The following is a 22,612-nucleotide window of genomic DNA, read 5'->3' on the forward strand; positions in this document are numbered from 1 at the left end:
GGTTTTTCACCAATGATGCAATTTCTAGCTGAAGTGTGTTGGCCTTTATGGTTGGTGCATTTCAATCACACCCCTTTTCAGGAGCTGTACTGATAATTTACAAAAGTTGAGTAAAGAAAGAATTTCTAGATTTTTGAAAACATGCAGTGAAAGGCATAATGGCATTTCTGTACTACAACAGAGGGTAAATGTAGTAAAATTAAAAAAATTGATTCGTGATGAGCAGGGGGAGGCTTAAAATGCATTTAAATAATGGAAAAAGACTCAACTTATAAAAGAAATTTTTATTGGATAAATATAATTTCATAAACTTTAAAAAATTACTGAGAGCTGTACAATAGGTACACATTTACTGACAATGCAGATAATTTTTAAAGATTATATTAGACAGCCACAGTATCTGAGGTCCAAAATTTTAAACTGAGTGTTGCTACAGTATTTCCAGCTACTAATTTCTCATAAAAATCTAACAATCACCATTATTACAAACATATCATTAGTTATGATGTATTTTTTGCAGGAATATCATTCAGGTTATCTCACATAAATAGCATTTTAATAATGCTCTATTTTTGTGAAAACAGGTTACTCATTTCAGGATAGAAAAATATCTCTAAAGGGGGGACCAAAATTAACAGAACATGTTTTACATAACTCTTTGGTGTTTAAGTTTTATTAATACCTGCTTATAAGCGTATCCCAAATTGATCTTTACAGGAAAAACACAAACATGGATGAATTTTTTTTCCCTCAGCCTTCAATAACTTTCCAGAGAAGTGTATTTTTAAAAACTGTCGGTATTAATTGTAAATTTTTTAGTGGCCTTGACTCCTGAGTCTCAAGCTTGTAAGTCCAATTTCACAATCTTATGCAGTAAAAATAACCCTGGTCTGAGTAAAGGTATTCCCTAACTGGGTGATTTGCCTCTGTTTAATCTCCTTCCTACTCAGGATAGTGCCAGAGTTTGAATCAGGTCTTTGAAGCCTTTGGCTATCAGGGAGAAGATGACCCAAAGAGGAGAGGCTAGTTAAGAGAAATTCAAACTAAATTCTCCCCTTTTTTCTTGTCAACTCCACAGCAAGCCTGGGGAGCTACAGTTCTTCTGGCCTACACCCTACTCCTCCTAGGGTGAGTTTACTAATGCTTGCTAAAGCTGAGGCAGGGTGCGGAGTCACCTAAAGTGGCTGATGGACGATTCTGAAAACTGACTTGGTGCTTGCTACTTACTATCTCCAAGGCTACAGCCTTCCGGCTAGGCAAAAGCAAGCAAGTGAGGCAAATAGATTTGAGATCACTAATTAACTAGCAATAACACATGTAGCATCGTACCCTGGTTTTGGCAGATAACAGTAAGTTCATTATCAACATCATACTTTCCAAAGAATTTTAAAGAAATACGCAAAGGGGAAAATTTCTGATTACTCATTAGGTAGTAATAGCTTTACAATAAGAATATTAACACTAGAAAATGATTGGAAACTTGAGGATAACACTGTCACTTTCTTAAATAAATAGAAAACCTCTTTCTTGAAATTACAAGATAATCTTCTAAATGGAGCAGGTTTTGAACAGAGTAGGATGAGCATATCAGGGGATGCTATTATCTTTCTTTCAGAGACAAAGTTCTTAAATAAATTCAAATAGTAAATGCAGAAAATTGCATCAATCACATCTTAAGCACCATATAAGCTAGCTGACCCCTTTGCCTTGCTGCAGTTGGTCAGAGACTGCTTGCAGTCCTCTCCTAGTGTTAGCAGTTTAGCTGATGGCAAATAAACACAAGGCAGATGTAATGCAAGGTACTTAATGTCACTTTGTTACATGAACATTTTATAAGACATTCTAAGAAAAAGCAAATTCTGTATTATTTTCCACTAACTACTGAGTATTTTCTGGAATACTTCCTCTTCTGGAACATGAATTGGTGAGGGTACACATGGTATATTTTATTATTCTGTTAATGTATTTCCAGAATAACAGTAACTTCCTAAACCCAATTTTGGAATGTCCAACTTAAAGAAGAGCTATTAATGAAAATTAGTATTTAGGATGACATTCATAACCTAACATCCTTGCATTATTGAAACATATAAATGTTATATTAGCAAGAAAATAGTTTACCAGTAGACAAAGGTAAGGTCTTAATTCTACCATTCTTTCCCTACCAGCCCAGTTCCAGAAGTCTTATATTCATGAAATGGGAAAGGGGTAGAGGGTTGTGCAATAAATTTACAAAAAGGAATCATATTCTGAAGGAAAAGTGTTGGCAAAACCTTACTGAGCCATTTTCATACAATTTTGAATGTATATGTACACAATTATTACATGCTTAGAGCTGGGTAATAGTTCTTAAACCAATAATCATTTTCAAATTTTAAAACATTACTTTTTATCAAAACAAATAAAAACACTGGATCTACATGATAAATTCAGGATGGAAATCAATTACTGAAGTGCAGTGAGTTAATGGCAGTAATGCATACCCCATTGTTTTTAGCATTTATATGTATTGCAGTCATTACCCATAAAATTTAGCATTTTGGACTTTGTTTCATTTACATTCTATACCCACATCTGAAAATGTACCTTATAATGAGACACTGGGCAGATTTCACTTTACTGTGGTAGTCTGCTATAACTTAGACAACATATACTAACCTAAAAATAACAGGATTCTCATCTGAAATCCTTTATTCTAAAAGCTAGCTTACTGAAAGGCAAGAGCAATTCTAAGCTAGCTATAGAAAGAGGCTCTTCTCAAATTTTACTTAGTTGCCCTAAACTTTTGATTTGTATAATTTAAAGTATTTGCAATATTTAAATACTGTCCAAACTTGCTTTTTATTGATATAGTTGAACTTAACAACAGTATCATAAAATACTATAAACAGAGTCTTCAGATAGAAGAAAAAAAGCAAATTTAAATATATTAACCAGATTAAAGCATGCAAAAGATCCAACAGATAAACACATGAAATAATAATAATAATAATTCACCCACTATAGGTTCTTTATACTGTCACAAAAATAGTAAACATCAATTTGAAATCTGGTGAATGGACTTGATTCCTGATTTATATGTAAGATATGATATATCCTTTGCATGTATATAGTTAGACTTTGTTTCATTTACATTCTATACCCACATCTGAAAACATACCTTATAATGAGACACCGGGCAGACTGTTACAGTACATTTAGAGAAATTTTGGTACCGGTATATACTTACTACCCATAATGCAGGAAATAATGGTTGGAAATGCATTCTCCTAATTTGCTCTGGGAACTTAGAAAGCATTAATGAATTAGCAACATGGGTCACTGAGGGACCAAAATTCCTTACTATTCACATTAACTTTTCCCATGAAAAGCTTCAAATATAACTCTAATAAAAAAATAGAATTTTCAAGGCAAACTTCAGCATAATTTACAGAAGCAGATTTAAATAGAAGACTCAATAACCAAGCTAATACTAAAAAATACAATTAACCAGGAATTACCTCTTTTTTACCTTGATATTAAAATATAGTGGCCTTAGCAAGAGGCTGAAATGCCATTAAGAGTCCCATAAGCACATGAGACAATCCAGATAAAGAGATGAAAAATGTCTCTTTATTCACAAATTTTAACATGTTCAGATTTAAATTAAAGGGAGCTGAGAGGGGTGCATGTTAATGATTTTTGTTTGCTTGCCATTATAACTTTGAGTGGGTATGAACTATTCCAGAGATGTCAGAAACTAATTCTGCAGAGCTAGTGTGGCCATTACCAGGATGCTCACACTGAGTTTTAGGAAAGGAGTTGAAATGGCTCCCACAAAGTACTACTGCCCCTTTAACAAGTAGATGAGTCCATTGTGGAGAGAGTCAAGATGCTCCTGTCGTTGGTATAGAAAGGATCCGGTGCACTCCATGATCTAAAGTAACAATAAAAGAAAAGTTTGGCTCACCAGGACCTATGTTTTAATTCAGAAAAAAATTTACTCTAAAACTTAGGACCAAAATGCAATTTGAGTATTAAAAAATAATCACTGACTGATTCACTTTTAAATGTTAAAGTTGCATTTTTAAATGCTAGCAGTGAATGACCAAACATTCTATTTATATTATACAAAAACTTGGGAAAAGTAATGCTCTAGTTATCATATGAAATTATTAGCCACAATTCAGACATTCATTAGCATTAAAACAACTTCTATAGATAGTAAAGCATGAGACAATTTTAAAATCTTAACAATTCAATAAGAAACAAGTATGTTATTAAGAGTTATGCACATTCAGTTTTACTGAAAAGCAACTAGGCTGTATTTTGACATTACAGAAGCAAACAAAATCACTTACCAAAAGCTTTGGAATGGAACAGTAGTATGTTCATATTACACTATTATTTCTTTTCAGTTATAAATTCTAAGGTTTTAGCATAATCAGCTTGAATGAAGTAAATGTTTTAATTCAACAGGTATCAAAGACACCTGTAAGTCACTAGGGTTTCCACTTAACTAAGAACAAATGATCCTCTACTGGTCTGGAAAAAGTTAACTACTGTCTTGTCTGAATGTTAAGGCCCATAAGCAATTCATTATACAATATTTTATTTGCAGCTGTATGAATTTCAGCCAAAGTAACTGAAGACTAAAAACAGCCTGTCATGCTTAAAATAGCTTAACCTATTCAAAGGACAGTATTAGGGTTACCAAGTCAAAGGTGGCTTTTTTTTTTTTTTAGAAGACTAAAAGCACTTAACAATACATACATTTTATGTAACGTTCCCCATCTTTCTTTAAATAAAGATGTTAGAGGATGAGAGTAGCATTTAAAACAGCCTACATTCACTTTTATCAAAAACCTGTTTCCTAGAGACTGTAAAGTTTGTATGTAATTCAAGTTTAAATCGGTTTAAGTGAGCACAGTCACAATGAAGTTTGGAACCTAGAAACTTTACAAAGTTAGCTAAGAGGAAGACAAACAAGCAGAAACCATACCAGAGGTTTACAGGTTCTCTAATAATTTTACCAGTTTCCAAAAATCTTAAACAATATCTACCTTAGTTTAAGAAGGGCTTGTTCAATACCATCTCTCTAGCACCTAGAACTGTGCCTGGTACATAGTAGGCACTCAGTATTCGTAAACTAAATGAATGAAATGAGACTATGAACATTTCTTAGGGTTAAGTATTTATGCAAGGAAAAGTATGTTCAGAAACACACAACAAAACATAACTATAAATACACTAACTATCTGGAGTCAATTTTCCACTCCTCAACTGTCAATATTTATGTTATTTTTTCCTCTTTTCCAACCATTGCTTATGTAGAAGAATCTCATTAGGTAAAGTTTCTTTCATTTTTGATTTTTTCAAAGTGCACATGTGCATTCATATTGTTAAATATAATAATTGACAGAAATATTAAACACCTGAACTACATGTGAACTAATAATTCTTACCTATTTAAAAGATAGTTTTGATTAAGATAAAGTAACTGTTGGTAAAATACATTAAAAAAAAAAAAAACATTTATTGCTGAAGTACAGCCCTTTAGCATACAACATGGCATATCCCCTACATAATACCATGATGCTACCTTTGAAACTGAGCTTGCAATATGGCATAACCCCTTGACAACATCAATTGATAAAATATAAGTAGAATTTCTGTGCCTAGATGGTAAAACTTCATCAGTAATTTGTCATATGAAAGCATTAGCTATATTTCTCACATGATACCCATTATCTCTTATGTTTAATGTTAATGGAATAAATATTCAAGGGATTCTACATCATGTAATAGTGGTATTAGCCTTGTCTTACCTTTTAAATTAGACATGAAAGAGAAATGTAGAATAGGGGCTGCTCCAAAATCAAAACAGAAATGCCTAACATATTCCACTAATACAATTATATGTAAAAAACAAAAACAAAATTCAACATATCAAAAATGGCCTTTTCAAAGTTTAAATATAATGTTAATGAACTGATGGCAATTTTCATATAGCCCTTTGAAAAGCACTGAGTGGTTTTGCATACTGTATGATTTTATCCACTAAAAAAAGAAAAAAGAAAGAACAAAAGAACAAATCTCAAAAGACTTTTTAGATGATTCATTTGAAGAAAACAGGGAGGTCACGACAGTAGTAACCAATAATATAACCTAAACAATTTTAAGTGAAAAGAAGTGCAGATGAGAACAGACACCTTCAGTAGAACATGCAGAAATAAATCCTATAATTCCTGGGGCAGGTTCAAAAGGAATAATGTGGCATAAAAATGACTATGCAAATAATATTTGCATAATAATAATAAATAGGAATATATTTAAAGCAGAAAAATATTTTGGGCTCACTGAAAATTATTTCTAGTCTTTTTTTTTTAATAGGGAAGATTTATATCGTAACTAAAGAGAACTTCTTGTTGAAAAAGATATTTTAAAAATTCTCTAAAAGTTCTATAGTAGTCTCTTAATCTAACTCTCACCTTAGTTCTGTGCAGTGAAGCTTTCTTAATAAGTAAAAGAATGTTGTAAATTAGATCCTTGTGAACTTCCTTTGGGAAGTTCACTGGCCTGGGTACATGACAGAACTGCTTTTCTGTAACACATTTTATAATACTATTGTCTAAGTCATAACATATAAGTCCCAATAAATTTAGCTGCTCATGGCAATTCTTATATATGCAATAAAATTACTATAAAATGATGACAACATTATGGAAATATTTTTGATTACATTATAATCAACAAATGGAGGCTGAAACCATAGAAGTTATATTGACATAAGGATGCTCTTTATAAATGCAAGTGTATGGTAAAGAAATGGCCATAAATAAAGGCAAAGTGGGAACTAACTAGTTCACCAGTAAAAGTTACCTGTACTCCATTATACATGAATGATACCATTCTTATCATTTTAAAAACATAAAGCCAACCAAGTATTAAAAATTTTTTTTATCAATAGATAAGAGAATAGTGTCTCCTCTACCCTTTATTCCTCTGGAGTCTTTCTTTCCAACATTTTCCAAGCGATGGAACATGTAGAAAATGATACTATTTACATGGCACACTGTGGACAATCGAAATCACCATCTATCCTTGCTCATCTGTAACCCTTCATGCACACCAGAGCCCTGCTGCTCTGATTTGTGGACTTTAATATCATCACCTAACGTACACCGAAGTATGAAAAAAGTTACTTCTATTCCTTAATATTTCCTAAATAATAATGTCTCTTGGATAACCACATAAAGAACTGAATCAATTTCATTTTTAAATACAGTTTAAGTAGTATTTACCAAAAGATGGTATTTTTTTGTTATAATCCACAAAAGCAAATCTAGTTCAAGAAACACATTTGGGAGGGGATAGAAATGTTAAGATTCTTCTAAACCATAATTTAAAGAGCCTGTTCTAACTTACAAACTTTTAATTAGACCACAAATGCCAAGTAAAAACTTAAAAATCATAACTCATTTTAAAACATCATTACATAGATAAAAAGATATAGGAGAGCAGAAATGCAGCCTTACATGTTTATAAATACCTCAAAGTCTCAAATGACTGAGTAGTAAATACGCACGAAGAATAAGAAAAGCAAAAATCTTCTGATTTTACTATTATGTGTAGATTATTTTATAAATACAAAAAAGCAAAAAAATGCAGGAAATAAAACAACAGTATAGGTATAATCAAAAAAAGAAAGTTATAAATACCAACCAAGAGTACCATATACACACTCCTATATTCACATTTGAGAAAGACTGTAAAGCAAAATTTTTGTTCATTAGATGAAACGTCTCTTCAAAGGTGCTTTTTCTTCCTCTGTTAGTGAAAGAACCCTCTACCCTAAAGCCACACAGTGAAATACCATCAAAGAGTGCTAATAAATGGCACACTTTCTGCTTCAGCTGATAAAACCAGCTGCTGATTTATTAGGTATCTAGAGATGCAGGTTCATCCTGTTGCAGTTTACAGGATACTCAACTGCAGCAAAGGCTACTTAGAGAAATTTCACACCTGCTGACATGGGTTGGACTACATCTTCCGATTACTCGTTCCAGCATTCTTCCAATAGACGCGCACGCTGTTTCTCCTTCTGAGAAACAGCACATGGAGTCCAAGCACTTGATACTTGAATTTGTTTCAGTAAGCTGGAGGAGTTGAAGCAGAAAAATATTATTTATAGGTTTGGAATTCCAGAAAGCATTAAAAAAATTACAACAAGCACTTTAAAAATCAAAAGTAATGTATATAAATACATGTTTTCTACAATATGGAAGGCTTTAATTAAGAATAATCATACAAAAATATTTAAAAGACACTGTGTCCAAAATTAGAGGCTGACTGAAATAATTATATGAAAACAAATAGCTGAGTATTATATAAATCTGCAAAGATTTTGGATTTTAATATCTTAATAATATATTATGGTCAAAATGATTTACATCAATCACTTAGAACTTAATAAATTCTATTTTTTCTTTAAGCTTTTGTTTAGGTTAAATGCTCCTGCAATTTCAATTAAAAATACCTAGCAATTGAGAAAAGTAGATTGTAAGTTATTTTGAAGACTAGAAATAACCAGGCAGGACCACCTATCTCTAATCTTCAACAATAACAACAACAATAGTAGCAAACACCTTATGTAGTGTTTACCATATGCCAGGTTTTAAATACTATACACACACACACACACACACACACACACACACATATACATACATACACACACTCCATACATTATCCTTGAAAAAAGCATCATTTGCCTTAAATTGCTAAGAAACTATTAAGTGCTAACCATTCCCATAAGCTCATCTTGCTTTTAAAAAATTAACTGATTGTACATTATTAAAATCTATTAAAGTAGTGACTAAGTGACCAGATTAATTTCTGTAAGTATGCAAGACGTACACTGATTCAGGCATAAATAACCTGGCAAGATAACATAAAGCTATAGTACTACTAATTTTAATCCTGTTAAAATAGGGGGAAAAAATGGTATGACCACATAGCCCAATGAATCCCAACCCTGGTTTTGACACAGTCAAGGATACTCCTAAATTTCTCAAGGATTATCATTTTAAACAAACTTACTTTCATTCACTTTCCTTTACATATATAACATATTGCATAACAAATCTTTGAAAGTATGGAGGAAGGAGAACAACAAATACAGATTTTAGAGTGCTGCAATTCAAAGGTTGGGAATCACCAAGTGTCAAGTGTAAGCATGGCAACAGCGGACATTTGTGGAGACACTCACAATGGACAGAAGAGACGGATGTGATGAGACATAAGTAACCTGGCATTCTGAACCTAAGCAACTGGTGAGGTCCTGCAAAATTCCTGCATGGAGTAATTCTGCCAAAATCATGAAGTGCAAGACAATGCGGTTCCTATTTGGCAACGAACTGATTGCACCTTATGTCCTAGGATCTGCTAAGCACTGAGAAATAGCCAAATTTTACTTGTGCTCTCATTATAATACTCTGGGTTTATGACTGTTTGCATTACTGTTTTTTTAAACTGTGTTTATGAGATATTTACAGATGTTGCATAAAAAAAGTTCTATGGCTAACTTTGAGAAATACTAGTTCAACGAAGGTCTACAAAGACTTCTTGAGTAAAGGACTGTCAATAATCAGGATGTATGGAAGTCTTCAGGGGGAGAGCTAGACAGTGCAATTCTCAAATTTGTTTTTTTGGTACACTCCCCTTCCTTCCATTCCCCCAGGGAACATTACTCAACACCACAAGGAATGTCAATATTCAGAGGGATAGTTTAGGAAATGCTGGTTTAGGTAACAGGATTTCACCAATTTCCCAGTTTTCTCCTTGGGTCACTAGGCTCCAGCTTCCTTTATCTCAAAAATCATCCTCTGTAGGAAGCGGGACTTTAGAGCTCCCACATGCTCAAAGGAGAAAGTACACCACCACAAGGTGGCCTTTAAAGCCCCTTTATAACCTGACCTCAGGCTGCCTTTCTTATTCTAAACGCTCCTAAGTAGTCTCCACACAGCCAACCAGGCAGTGTTCCCTGCCTGTGGGCACTGTCACCAATAAGGGGCAGAATGCTGACCCACAACATCAAGTTCAATTTAAATACCATCATCTCTATAAAACTTCTCTTACCTCTCCAGCTGTCAGTAATCTCTCTCTGAATTCTATTCTACTGCTTGTTTGTATCATTTAAATGACAGAAGCACTTACATTCAACTGATGTTTATTGAGCAAGGCTGGTTTCTACTGGGACAGCAACCCTGCCTTTAATCTAGTGAGTTAAGGATAAAGGATGGGAGATAAGTTAGGAATAAATAATAATGGCAGTTATATTAATGGAATGCTTACTACACATGTGCCAGTTACAATGTAAGATGCTCCGCATAGGTTATCTAATTTCTAACCACCTTTTGGGATACACACCATACTCATGCATATTTTACAGATAAGGAAACAGAGAAGTTAAAAACATGTTCAAGCTCATCCAGTTAGGGCTTTAAGTCTTGGTTTTTTTGATTCCAGAGCCCAGACCTCTTTACCATGCCATTATACTGCCTTTTTATAATTATGGGAAGAGGCAGACTTCGAATATCAAAAAAGAGAAGGGAAAGCTCAAACCCAGCTGTTGTCGATATTGGTGGGAGGGCATGAGATATCTGATGAGAAAAATAGCATCTAAAATACATACTGAACACTAGATGGGATTTCAATAGCTGGAGATAGAGGAGAGAGCATTTTAGGCTAAGCAAAGAGAATGAGTAACTGTGGATGGGCAGAAAAGCATGTTGTGTATTCAGCACACGTTTAGCCTAAGTGTGAGAGAGAGTAGTTACTCCTACTCCCTTGCAAAAAGACCAATGCGACTCACAGTATGATCCCTGGATCAGTGTTGTTCCGAAGACACTGTTACTGGCCCATGAGGAGACAAGTATCTGGTCTGTGAGTTTAAGAGATTAGAAAATTTTATGGCAATTTGACAGAATACTTTTGTAACTGTTGAATCTAATAATAATTTTAAAATTAGGGTTTATTTTATGTATCTTTTAAATTTCATTTCCTAATAATTTTTACTTGTATTTTACAAAAGCATTGGTCCATGGTGAACTGGAACTAAAAAACAACAAAACCAGAAAACAACAAACTGGTCCTTCACCACATTCATCTGGGGAGCACTGAACTAGACCAGAAAGAGCTAGGAATTTGTCTGGTACTTCTTAGTTCAATGTGTGCTTTGCACTGGTACTAAACCAACTGACAGGGATTCACTAAAGATGACATCCATAAAATCAGCAGCATTTGAGTGTCCACAGATGTGCAGAACATTGCTTAGGTCTGGACCTGAAATTAGGTAATTACCTTGCTTTGCATTCATCACCTTTCACTTTAAAATCTAAGGACAGGTATTAAACTATGGGCAACTTAACACTGAGAGTAAACATCTTGAAATATCAAGAATATTATAAAGAACTGACTTCTTCAGATCACTTTTTGAACTAAGCAAAATACACTTCCTTTATTTCCCTAAGGAGGAAAAAACCCCATCTGCTTTGAAAATGCTGAATTCTGTTTAACTGTTTCTGTAAATCTATCTATAAAGAGTTCTCTAGCAAATCTCCAAGCTCCACCACTTTCCCATATACCCATCTTTGATCTCATATTTAGAACTAAGACCCCAGCCACAGTACATGTAGTCATAGCTTCTAGTAGAAGTGGGGGTGGAGCATTCAGATCTCATTTCATTTAATCTAAGGAAAGGGAGTCGTTATCTTTTCTTTTTTAAAGACAACTTATAAATACTTAGAAAAACAATACTAGAAAGAAAAAATAAAGTGAGACCCTACCTGGAAGCACCAAAAAGTAACTTCTGATTAATTAGAAATGTTGACTTACTGGTAAGACTCACTTTCTACCACACTTACTTCTCAGGAACAACCACGTAATTTAGAACTAAAAGGGCTGCCAAGCAAAACAACTATGAAGATTCAACATGACTGTGTACAGCTAATAAAAAATTTTCATCTTTACAGAACTTGCATTTTGAAATAAATTCTGGTTCACTGCTCTTACTATTTTCATATTGATGATGGTAAACATTTAGAAGTTTCTCCTGTTGCTTCTACAAAAATCTTCCATAAATCTTTTTTTTTAAGAGCTAAGACTTTATTTATTTTGCTTTTTTGGGGGGGGGGGAGGGTGTAGTTAGGTTTATTTATTTTTAATGGAGGTACTGGGAATTGAACCCAGGGCCTCATGCAAGCTAAGTGTGTGCTCCACCACTAAGCTATATACTCCACCCTCTTCCCCATAAATCTTCTTAGTGTTAGAAAACTGTCATACATTTCTACTTTTTAAAGTCATTCTTACGGCATTTTACCTATCAAATAAAGCTTCTTTAAGTTTAGATAAGAATTATCGAACTATTTTAAACCATATTTTTCTTTTGCACTTAAAACTGTTTTATATACTTGATAATCAAAGTGAGCACCTTGCTCAGCCTTAAAGAGATATTTGGAAATAAGTCTTAAACTATAATTATGAGGGGAAAAAAAGGTTTGTGTTTAAGGAAATATCTTTCTTTTTAATGTGAGATCAATAGTCATCAAATATTACTGATTTTCAAATTTGGTTAATAACAAAAACCCTAAAACAAGCAATATCTTCATGTCATTATTCAGAACTGGAAGAGGTAGCTGTTTAGTGATGGCATTTAAATAACTGCTTCTCTTACCCAAGGCCTGTTTCTCCAAAACATGCCTCAAACTCACATTTACTGCCCTAGACTCCCTTCCCTCTTTACTTCTCCCCAAGTAAAATAAGCAATTTTGAAAGACAGTCATAATAAATAAAATACCTCTATACTGTCTTTTAGGGATTTCCAGAGAGAAGATTTCTGTACATGCTGCCTAAATTTAAGTATGAAAATAAGCATATAATATGAATTATATTAAAGCTTATTTTAATAAACTGGGCTTATTCTTTGTTTCAAAAAGACTGAAGCCCCTTTATTTTTATGTGGTTACATAAATAAAAACATATGACTAGGAACTTATAGTTTAGGTAAATGAGAGTATGAGTATCTGTGAAAAACAAAATCCCCAATTTTAACTGAGAGGGTAAATCAGACTAGCAATAATTAATTAACTAATCACAGCTGATATTAAGAAATCAGTTTTCTAAGTATCGATCATTCACAGCATGTCACAGGATAATTGTTAGGAATAAAGTCAATACTAGTATTTTCTTCCTTTTGACCTCCAGATGAAAACATTTAAGTCAGCATGGATTTGAAAATAACATAGTTTTGTAAAGTGTCATACTTACCAGATATGCATTCTGCCACTAATGGCAGCCTTATTATTATCAATTTATTAAATGTTTGATTCTATCTGTTTATAGAATTTCATTCATTCAGAAAAGTGTAGCTTTTGGTGGCAAATAACTGAATACAGGCCATTAAGGTTTTCTGTTCCTTTTGTAGTTCAATGCTTTGTTAAATGAGGCAATAGCTGTAAGTATCTTTGTCACACAAGGAGAGGTAGGTGACCTATAGTTGATTGAAATGGCTTCAAATGTTTTTTGTTGGTGGTGGTGGTAGATTTCAGGTCTGGGGCCTAAGCACCTTGATCCATAATGAGAAAGGTCAGTAGCCCTAGCATCCTGTTGGTATCACTACAGTTGCTAAGTACAGCTGCAAAGAGGGCATCCAGAGCAGGGCCAGGAATCCAGAGGGAAAAAAATGACTGAACAATGGAGGCCAAAGAAGCAGGCGCCAGTAGAGGGAGATGACTAGAAGAGCCTAGCCCATGGCCACAGCTAGGGCTCAGCGTAATAGTCCCCCGATTTTGGCAAGGCTGATCAAATTTTGACTAGAGAAACTACTGCTGCCACTTCAGTACAGAAAATATAGAAGATATTATTTAACACATTTTAAAAAAGTGATTTTTATCTCAAACTATATGCCAAAGGCAGAAATATATGAGAAGAGAAATATTCAAGACATATTTCACTGAACCACTTAAAATTCAGTGATAAGCAGGAAAAAACCTGCAGATCAGGGTAACATCCCCCAGCAATTCTACTAAAATCATATTTTCAGTCTGAGAGTTCTTCTGCTTTCTTGTTTATAGAAAGACCATATGTCACAGGATGGTAAGAAAATTCACTTACCAATCCTTTGTAAAAGTAAGCATAACAAGGCCCCTACTATTTAATAGGAACATTCTAAGAACCCAATTCTCAACTGTACTATACATTTTAATCAACATATTAAAGTAGCACCAGATCCCTGTTTTATGAAATATTCACTTGAACCTTTGGGGAATTTTTATTGCAAAGGACATAATTTCACATTATTAGTAGAGTCAGGTCCCAAGTGGATTATCTGCTTTGTGGATTAACCAGGACATAATATAAATCCTGGCCAGCTACCCCTCTTTACCCAGTGAGCTTTTCAGCTCAATTTTCCTTGCAGCCCAATAAGGGCATGTTTCAAAAACTAAAAATCTGTCTATATTTATCAAAGCAAAATGTAAGATAAATATATTGTAAAGATAATCATATGAAGTAACTCAAAACAAAGTAAGAATTCAGATTCCTTTGAATTTCTTTTCAATTAGTAGTAATGCTGATTAACTTTCAACATTTTCCATTTTGGGCAATATTTTAAATTAGATTCCTATAGTATTAATTAACATAATAATTCACATTTTTTCAAACTATTGCATCTGTTCCATTGTCTGATTTATAGCAGAGTTAAGGGATTTATAATCTTCAAGTAGTTTTGTTTTAAAGTTTCACCATTTATGAGGGTTTACCCCAGATGAAACAGCAACACCTTCTTGACCAGTAATTATAATACACAAAATGGCAAATAGTCCAAGTAAAAATATAACTATTAGTGGTAAGAATTTTTATCCTCCATAATCACTACCAATTAAAATATTTTGTATATCCCAACTAGGTCTAGAAATGGTTGTTAGGGTTTAATTCTCAAGAGGGGAGTGAATCAAGTCCTTATCAATTCATACTTTCTCATTACAAAGATGTAACTGTGAAAGTTTATGAAAAATAAGAACTGAGAGTTCAGTGAATTATCAGTCAACAGGGAATTATTCAGTAACAGGTCCAAGCACCCCTACATTTGACCATTCAATTCAAGAGGTAGACTTAGATAAGTAATTCACTGTCTAACTATATTAACATATATAAAATGATATAAAACTATCAAGTAGGAAAACTGATTTCAGAAATAATAAATAGCACAACATATTTTGAAAAGTGAAAAAGAATAATTTCTTGAATGTAGGGCCACAGGTTTTGAGAATACCTTACTAGGTTAGAACCTGAGGTGATGTAAGATTTAACACTCTAACTCCAAAGGAAGACTAATGAAATATTCAGGTATGGACATATAAAAAAGTGTAAAGATCACAAAAAGGGAAAACAGGTAAACAAAAACAACATGTGAGAAACAGTGAAGGAATTAGTAAAGTAAAAATGGCAATGTCAGGCCAGTTCTCCCATAGCATGCCCCAAGTTTGAGAACTTAGCGGATATGTCCCCAGGAAGGTCCAGCGCAGTACTACCTAGTGCACGCAAGAACTGTCCTGCTGGCTGCAAGCCTCAGCTAGCAGGTGCCTACTGTCCTCCCCTCTGTGCTTGCTTTCAGCAAATTCATATGCTGAGCTGACTGAACCCTTATCTTCTTCCATCTGGAAGGACAGAAAAGCAGTAAGTCTCATATTACAGAACAATACTCTCACTGTATATAAGTTAACAATCAAAACAGCAAGTTGGGGTCCACAATCTATAAGGCACAACTGAATGTTCACACAACACCACATTCATTTACTGTCACAAAAGAGAGCTAATAGTAGCTTCTCAAGGAGCGCACAAAATAAAAGCCATGATTTTCCAGTGTACAACGTTATGTTAAAACCAGGTTTGTGTTAATAAAACTCAGTGTCTTCTATTAAACAAATTCCTTGTCACCAAGAATTAGGGTTTTTAGCATAAAGGTGTATCTCATTTCGCTTTTCTCATGCTCCCTTCTCAGAAGGCTTCTCTACTGAAACTGGTCTTCGGCAGAGTAGAAGGGTCAATCACATAGCCTCACAAATGTTAGACATATAGGTAAGGAGGGGGCTTTACTTGCCTAATTAAACAAATTATTCTAATCCTTAATTTGAAATATATATTTTTAATGAGTATTAACTAATTTATACAAATTTCTATTCTTTGCTTTTTCTATATCTGTAAGTATTAGAGACCTTCTGAGGAGTATGTGCCCACAGCTGAAGTAATTTTAACCTTTCTTAAATTATTTAAAAAAAAAAAAAAGTCCTCAATAAACAGAAAGTAATTCCCCCCCCCATTTCTATGCATTTTCTCAGCTGCAGGACTGATCAATAATTATTTCTATAAATAAATGCTATGATAAATTTCTTACATACATGAAAAATAAAGCAGAAAATTTCTTGGTTTCAAGAGTACAATAAATTTACATAAAGATAACTTATTATTATAGTTTTGCCTATAACAAAGGAGTATAAAATACTCAAAGTGAGTTTTCTTTTATTTAAAACTGTTATTAGTACTGTGTTAAGGGTTCTTAAGAAGTGCTAACCTGATTAACAATTTGTAAGTTCTTGAAGATATATGACATATGCACAGTTTTCCTCTCTGTCACAGCACTAAACAAGCTACTGTGGATCACACCAAGGAATACTGTTCAATGTAGTTCAAAAACAAGATGTACTCCAAATTCATAGGATGCATCAGCAGATGGATGTTTGTGGGCACTCGTTCTTCACGCAGCTATGAACAAATGCCCACCCAGTGGTCACTAACTGCTCACTTAGGCACTGTTATTTCTGCCTGGCCTTTGGTTGAGCATAGTATTTCTTCTTTCTGTTTCTCTCTGATGCTGACAGTAAGTAAACAGACCCCAGTGTGTAAAATGATCATCTGACAGGTGAAGAACCTGGAGGTTCAAAGACGTGAACTAATTTGGCTAGGACATACAGGCAGCAGTGCCAAGGACAGCACTACATTCATGCCCATGCCCACTGTCTCCACAACAGGGCTCTTCTCCCTTTGTTACACCACCTGACTGGGGAGTGACTTGCAGTGAAGATTATGTTACTAATGTATCCTGCTCTCATTGTGCTCTTTCACAGGTGAATACTATGAAATATTTACTCACTACTTAATTACATTATTACAGAATGTGAGATCTCCTTAATTTATGAACTCCTTGCCTGATTCTTTTTTAGTCTATTACTGCTCAAAAAATGTGCTTGATTTAAGCCACTATATGTGGAATTACGATATAATAAAAAAAATTGAGTTTATTCATAATGCAAGTAATCTTCACTTCACAAAAGTGCTAGCCAGAGTGTTCTTTTAAATAATGAGCTCTCCTATTGCCTTAAATAATTAGATGTTTGAAAATGTGATACCCATTGTTTTCAGAAAGGCACATACAGATAAAATGTGATATACATATTTGGCTCAACAAAAGGTGAAGGCAAATGTTCCAGGTTTGTATTGATTTTAGATCTTGCTTTAAACATAAAATATAGTTGACTACCTCTCAAACACCTATTTGTATATTCATCTACAATTATTATACCTTTGTAATTCAAAGCACTTCAAAAATCCCAATGTTAATAGGAATAATAAAATTAAAAGGTTTGGTAAAACTTTAGAAAAGCTCAAAATTATGAACTCATAGGGTTACATAAGAGGTTATTTAAGCAGTGCTTGTCAAAGCCATTCATTTGATCAAGTGAACACAGGCAGATTAGAAACTCTGAGAATAAAAAAGAACTTAAAAAATATATATGATTAAGAATCCACAAGATACTGATAGGGTGAGAAGTTGAAGGGTGCCAAAACTAAAAAAAAAAAAAAAAAGTTGTAATACTTTTTCTCTTCAAACCAGACTGGAGTTAAAGTTAATATATAGTTTCGGTATTTTAATATGAAAAGTTCTAGGATTTAAACTTTCATTCTCTCCCATCAAAAGACATCTCTAGACTACTGGTTATTTTTTGTGGAAAGAGAATGGATCTGTATGTGGAGATAAAGCTATATACAAGAAATACAAAATATTTGTTCAATTTATAGATGCACTAAACAGTGCAGGGTATGAAATGTTCCGGCAGTCATTATAGTGTACAAAGACAAATATGCACATGTATTTACAACACAGATTAAGGCAAGATAAAAGAAATGGGCAACTCTCACTTCCAAGTAACTGAAACTTAAAACTTTAAATTTTATGGTGAATTTTGTAGCTTAAATTACTCAACATGCAGGAGCATTCTTAAATATGAATAATATGACAAGCAGAAGCATAAGAATTGTGCTAGGAAAGGTAGTTAAGATGTAAAATATATAACAAGGTACAGATCTCTGTCCTGTTATGCTGAATTTTCATCTGAATTTTATTCTCAAAGAAGAAATGGATTTTTTTAACATATATATTGATAGAGATCAAATTAGAGACAGAGCTATGCTAACAAAAATGCACCACTCTTAATCCATGCCTCTGCCCATCTTTTGAATATTTTTTAATTGACTTTCAGCATGCAGAAGAGTTAACGAGGTTCTACTCCTCCTACTCTACCTAAGTTTGCTCAGCTGATTCCTTGCCCTCGACAATGGCTGCAGTGCGATGAACTCATCACTTAAAGCGACTGTGTTGGAGTACATCTATAAGTGGACAGAAAAGGGATGGGACATACAAGTCAGTGAGCTGTATTCATCACTTAAGAGACAGACACAGGACAAGCTTTGTAAAGACATTTATTCCTACAAGAGTAGGAAATATACATGATATACATACATGACTGACGTTAGTAGGGCTGTTGGCTTTGCCATCAAAAGAATTTACTCTTAATACGACACTGTTATTCTGGAGAAAAACAAAGCTCAAAACAAATGCTGACCTGACAACTCTTCTTTTAATAGGATTTTTCTTGCTACTTTTGGTAAAAAATGAAGTAAACAGCTGACAACTTTCTAACAATTTTGTCATTTGAAATCAGAGGTGGCAGTCCAAGGCTGAAATAGTAAAGATTAGTGACTAAAGTAAAGGAATAATGTCACACATGGGATTTGAATGACCATACACTGTTTCAACAAAAACAAAACCAAAATCAAAAACCCCTAGCAGGCTAGAAGATCCCTGAGTGGAAGTGAGATTTCCTCTTTAGATTAGACCACAGTAGAACATCCAGTAAAGTAATTTAAAAGGAATTTAGTGGGGCAGAAAGGGAGCTTATGCTGGCTTTCACACACAGAAAAATGATTGATTTTTAATCAATTCCATTTTTTATCAACTTAACCAATGGTAAAAGAACCATAATATATATAAAGTACTTTTAACTTTTTCTTATCTAAGGGACCACCTTAAGGTATCCAATATTTCCTGTGTAATCCTTTAAAAGAGGCTATAAAAGCAGTAATAAGAACTAATATCACTTTTTCATTACCATTAAGAAATCTCTATGAAAATACTTAAGTTTGCAAATGCTCTGCCTAAAGAAGACTTTCTAAGGAAATGCAAACAAATCTGATTATTTACTTTTATAAAGAATTAAGCTTTTAAAGTGATGTCATTAATATATTTTGGTGAAATATAACTTTACATAGCCAAAAGGGCGAGACAAATATGTTCTCCATAATGGTCTAGAAGAAGTATAATAGACGATGTATTAAAAATGGCATTCTCTTACCATAAATATTTATCTCTGAAGATAAGAAAAAAGATAGGCAAATCTTTCTGATATATATTTAAGTAATATATTGCAGAGTGGAAAAGCTTGTCTATAGGCAGACAGAGTAATCAAGATTATGCAAATTTTTTCAACCCCATGTGGAGATCAGTATCACAGAACAACATGCTCATCGCCCTTAAAATTATGTTCTTACTGAGAACTTACTACACACGACCCACGATGAGTTTTTATATTCATTATTTCTAACAATCAGGTAAGGCAGTAATTATTATTCTGATTTTACAGAAGTGGAAATTGAGGTTTAGGGAAGTGACTTAACCAAGGACATACATTTTATAAATGGTTAAAACAGTATTTGAATTAAGTCTGTCAGGCTTCAGAGGCCTATGCTGTTCCTACGGTGTTAAAATGTATACTGACTAGGACTGAGTTATCAAAGCAAATAAATGTTAAAGAAATGTTGATATGATCAACTGAAATTAAAACCAATACACCATTTAGAAAGCCTAACTCAAATTACTAAATACCTGGGGAGCATTTATTCTATTTGTAGCATAAACATGCAACTAAACTTCCAAAATTTAAACAAAATTTGCTTGATGTGTAGCAAACATGCAAAAATAAAATAAAACAAAAAAACACAATCCAGGCAGAACCAAATGATTAATAAACTCTGTTTATAAAGGCTGAAATAAAAGTTGATTAGAATATATTTTTGAGGATATATATTCAATGCTATGGCACTGTTAATAGGACAAATTAAGATAGATTTCTAGTTTATGTACAAGTCAAATATACAAAAAAGACATTCAACGAAACAGCTACCATTTCTTGAGCATCTACTCTGTCTGAATATTATTTCATTCAATACTCATTACAAAGGTAATGAAGTAGACATTTTTGTCAAAATTTTACTCATGAGGAAATGGAGACTTAAAGTCACAGAGCTATCCAGTAGTAGAAGTGAATTTTAACTGACAACTACCAGGCCCTAAAGATCATATTCCTAAACACTACATAACATACTGATAATACCTATTATACATTAATATTTATTAGTAAGTGTTTAGTGAGAGAATATTTTAAAAATCCATTCTGTAAAAATTAATTAGGTTAAAAAACTTATTTCATACTTTTGTTGAAAATAACATAACCTGAAGAAGTATTACTCAAATTCTAATATTTCTTTTTGTATGTTTGTTGTTTTTTTAAGGGTAGGGGAAATACTTAATATAGGAATAATTTCCTATCTTCTGATATAAGCAAATTATAATGACAGCTATTCATCATTAAAGACTCCTAGTTAAAAAGCTATTGTATATAAAAAGGTTACCTGTGCCTTTTCAATATTTGTAGGATGGACCTGTTGGTCAAATACTTTCTTCATAATATCAAGAAATAGACATGTAACAACCATGAGAATTATGGCAAACCAAGCTGAACCACTTGACAGGAGCTGAATAAATACAAAGTACATATTCTGGGACCCCAAAAATGGCCTGCAAAGAAAGAAAATGGGCTTAATAAAAGTAGAAACTGAAGACAGATTCTTAAGTCAAGATATCAAGTAAATCCAGTATATCTGAAGGTTACAATTTTAAAAATACACCATGAAAATGTACAAAATTTGGAATCACTGAAATTTAATTAATCAACTAACAAAACAAGACAAGATTTAATTGTTAAAAAATAAAATCCAATTTAATTAGTTTCAATGAAAACTGTAATTTTCACAATTAGGAAAAGGCAAGTAGTTGACTAGATCATTCTTAGTGGTACAATATCAAAAGAATTATGTAAAATACAGACTTGAGAGACGAAAATAAAAGCAATAAAAAGTATGTAACAAAATATTTTCTACTAGGCAACTACAAGCTTGATTACCCAAATTTTAGGCTGAAAAGGTCTTAGAAGTTCTTCTCTACAAATATGTTTTAAAATAAATGTACTCACGAAAAATATTAGTTCTATATACAAGTAGGTATTGTCAGGATACTCTTTTTGGGGTTTTATACATATCACTTCAAAAGAATATAGGGAAATATATAAAGAAATGATGAGGATTAAAAACAAACATTACAAATGCTATGCATAAGAGTATCCTTATATGATCCTAAATGAAAGTTATTAATGTTTAGCCAACCCAAGTTTTTGCCTACCTTTAAGTTTTTGCCTTATACAGGGATCACAGGCACAGCATGTAAATGTAATATAAATTCTTCAACTGAGAGACTTTAGCTGCCCATCACGTACCAATGACTCTTAGAAGAGGTATTAATTTTTAATCTATCAGAGTAGCTGAATATCTGATTTTTACCAATGAAGATGCAGCATACTATTTACTTAAATTGAGAGAGGAGTTAATGCATTCATGAAAATTTAATGGTTCTGTGCAACTTATTTTATTACATACATTAATAATAATTTAAAGGTAATATTGGTAGTGTAAAGAACACTACTGAGTAAATCCCAGCTTTGCTTACTTTTCAACCTTTGTGATCTTGGGATTCAGTTTCCAAATAGAAAAAATGGGGTAATAAGATTATGATGATGAATCAATGTCATATCTTAGGTAAAACACCTAGAATGTAGTAAGTATTAAGTAATTGTTAGTTTCTTTTTCCCTACATATCAGTAAGATCAACTGAAAGAACTATATTTCTTATCACAATAGGGTCTCAAAATTATTCTAAGCAGAATTTGTTCATAATTTATCACAATAAATATTTGTTAGAGTTGAATCAATATAATTAAAATATAATTTAGCCACTCACCAGAGAATCCCTCCATAAAACAAAGAAAATACAAAATAGAATAAAATAGATCCCCAGGTAACAAGATGATTGATCCAGGTCCAAAAATGAGTTTCCAAAGCCATC

At 33.1% G+C, this 22,612-nt stretch overlaps 1 protein-coding gene across 11 annotated transcripts in view; it reads right to left on the reverse strand.

Annotated features, from left to right (window-relative positions):
• Positions 1-264: 264 nt before the first annotated feature.
• Positions 265-22,612, reverse strand: part of ATP11B (ATPase phospholipid transporting 11B (putative)) — a 103,395-nt gene continuing 81,047 nt past the window's right edge. For 5 of the 11 annotated variants that reach the window (XM_074367227.1, XM_074367236.1, XM_074367263.1 and 2 more), the window contains 4 exons: positions 22,508-22,611; positions 21,067-21,232; positions 8,005-8,138; positions 265-3,916 (listed from right to left, as the gene is read on the reverse strand). In XM_074367227.1, coding sequence (XP_074223328.1) covers positions 3,835-3,916; positions 8,005-8,138; positions 21,067-21,232; positions 22,508-22,611 — 486 coding nt within the window. In that variant the 3' untranslated portion in view covers positions 265-3,834. Of the gene's footprint in view, positions 3,917-8,003; positions 8,139-10,855; positions 10,925-15,572; positions 15,699-18,619; positions 18,706-21,066; positions 21,233-22,507; position 22,612 lie in introns of those variants that run through there. The other 6 variants (XM_074367231.1, XM_074367245.1, XM_074367234.1 and 3 more) reach the window with 6 other exon arrangements.

This window comes from Camelus bactrianus, chromosome 1, assembly GCF_048773025.1.
Source record: "Camelus bactrianus isolate YW-2024 breed Bactrian camel chromosome 1, ASM4877302v1, whole genome shotgun sequence".
NCBI lineage: Eukaryota > Metazoa > Chordata > Mammalia > Artiodactyla > Camelidae > Camelus > Camelus bactrianus.